General features: G+C 48.7%; 1 protein-coding gene across 2 annotated transcripts in view; it reads left to right on the forward strand.

Annotated features, from left to right (window-relative positions):
- dync1li2 (dynein, cytoplasmic 1, light intermediate chain 2) overlaps window positions 1-2500 on the forward strand; it is a 21999-nt gene that overhangs the window by 15452 nt on the left and 4047 nt on the right. For both annotated transcript variants that reach the window (XM_031568736.2, XM_031568737.2), the window contains exons 8-9: window positions 767-878; window positions 1292-1351. In XM_031568736.2, the coding sequence (XP_031424596.1) occupies window positions 767-878; window positions 1292-1351 (172 nt within the window). The remainder of the gene's footprint in view (window positions 1-766; window positions 879-1291; window positions 1352-2500) is intronic.

The raw sequence follows: 2500 nt of genomic DNA on the forward strand, positions 1-2500 counted from the left end.
CACACACCGCATGCATGCATGCTGGCGCTGAGACACAGTCCACGTTTGAAGTGAACACAGGACACCACTCTGATTCAGCAAGACACATTTTTAATGGCTGGGGACCAAACAAGTGTAGCAGCACTACTGAATGAGCTTGTTATTGGGGAGTGCGTCCATCTCCTTCCAGTCTAACTCAATGCAGTGCTGCTGTGAGGTGAAAACTCCTGCTCACTATGCCAGCTGCAGAGGTAGAGGAGTGTTCATGTAAGGTGTTGTGTCCAATCTCAGACTGTGCGTATGCCCACACTTAATCTCAGACTGTGTCTCAGACTGTCCTTACACTTAATCTCAGACTATGCGTATCCACACACTTAATCTCAGACTGTGCGTATCACCACACTTAATCTCAGACTGTGCGTATCCACACACTTAATCTCAGACTGTGCGCATCACCACACTTAATCTCAGACTGTGCGCATCACCACACTTAATCTCAGACTGTGTCTCAGACTGTTCTCACACTTAATCTCAGACTGTGCGTATCCACACACTTAATCCTAGACTGTGTCTCAGACTCTCCCCACACTTAATCTCAGACTGCGTATCCACACACTTAATCTCAGACTGTGCGTATCACCACACTTAATCCGCCTCATCTGTCCGAACCCGTTTGTCATTGTAGTGGTTTTGCAGTAATGAACTTCCTGATATCAGGGTGGAGTTCCGTCCCTTTGAGTTTTGATTTACCGTACGCCACCTGCTCTGACGCCCACCTTTCCCTTAGTCCGTCCGGATGGGACAACGAGAAGAAGATTGCCATCTTGCACGAAAACATCAACAACTTAAGACCTGATGACCCGTTCGAAGACGTCATCGGGAACCCACCAGTCCGGAAGGTGAGTTACTGACTGACTGACTGACTGACTGACTGACGGACAGACGGATGCCTGTTACAGCCTGGTGTCTTTAAATGTGTTTTTTAAATGCTTTTCTTTCTCTTCTTTCTGTCTTTTTGTTTCTTTCCCTTTCTTCCTTTCTTTTTTTTTCTCACCTTCTCTATTTTTGTTTTCCCTTTTCTTTATGTTCTTGTTATTCTTTAATTTCTCTTTATCACCTTCTCTCTCCCCATCTCTCGCTCTCTCTCTCTCTCTCTCTCTCTCTCTCTCTCTCTCTCCCTCTCCCCATCTCTCTCTCTCTCTCTCTCTTTCCCCATCTCTCTCTCTCTCTTTCCCCTTCTCTCTCTCTCTCTCTCTCTCCCCATCTCTCTCTCTCTCTCTCTCTCTCTCTCCCCATCTCTCTCTCTCTGTAGTTGGTGCACGATAAAGAAGTGTGTTCTGAGGACGAGCAGGTCTTCCTTATGAAACAGCAGGTTTGTGATCACATGACCTTCTCCATTTTGAATCACCATGACAACCTGCTCTCGTGTATTGGAAAATGACTGTAGGCAAGCCTCTCCTCTGAGGAAAATGTCTCTCCCTCTCCCTCTCACACACACACACACGCGCAACCACACACACACGCACACGCACACGCACACGCACACACGCACACACGCACACGCACACGCACACACACACACACACACACACACACACACACACACACGCACACGCACACGCACACGCACACACACACACACACACACAGAGAGACTTTCTAGCTGGCCAATTAGCATTAATTACCTTCATTCTCCCAGGCTTCTATCCTCATTTCCCACCCATCAATCACCCAGAGTAACCAATTAGGGCAGGGTAAAAATCTATCAAGTTTGTTTAATTGGATGAGAGAGACCCCTAGGGAGTTTAAGTACACCGTTGTGGGTTCTTCCGCTAACCAGGAAGCTTGGCTCTGCCGAAGATGCCTCAGGTATCCTGTCTGAAATCCTGGATTAGCCTGATCTGCAGTTGGTACTGGTCATGACCAGAGCCCAGTTTAGCCTGATCTGCAGTCGGTACTGGTCATGACCAGAGCCCAGTTCAGCCTGATCTGCAGGCGGTACTGGTCATGACCAGAGCCCAGTTTAGCCTGATCTGCAGTCGGTACTGGTCATGACCCAGAGCCCAGTTTAGCCTGATCTGCAGTCGGTACTGGTCATTACCAGAGCCCAGTTTAGCCTGATCTGCAGTCGGTACTGGTCATGACCAGAGCCCAGTTTAGCCTGATCTGCAGTCGGTACTGGTCATCACCAGAGCCCAGTTTAGCCTGATCTGCAGTCGGTACTGGTCATTACCCCAGAGCCCAGTTTAGCCTGATCTGTAGTCGGTACTGGTCATTACCAGAGCCCAGTTTAGCCTGATCTGCAGTCGGTACTGGTCATTACCCCAGAGCCCAGTTTAGCCTGATCTGCAGTCGGTACTGGTCATGACCAGAGCCCAGTTTAGCCTGATCTGCAGTCGGTACTGGTCATGACCAGAGCCCAGTTTATTGCAGCTAGTGGCCTTCAGTAGTGAGGTTGTTGTTGTCAGAGAGTGAAAAGACTTGTTACGGTCTCAGTGAGGAATTTTTATGTTTTCCTTCT

Source organism: Clupea harengus, chromosome 6, assembly GCF_900700415.2.
Source record: "Clupea harengus chromosome 6, Ch_v2.0.2, whole genome shotgun sequence".
NCBI classification, from domain to species: domain Eukaryota; kingdom Metazoa; phylum Chordata; class Actinopteri; order Clupeiformes; family Clupeidae; genus Clupea; species Clupea harengus.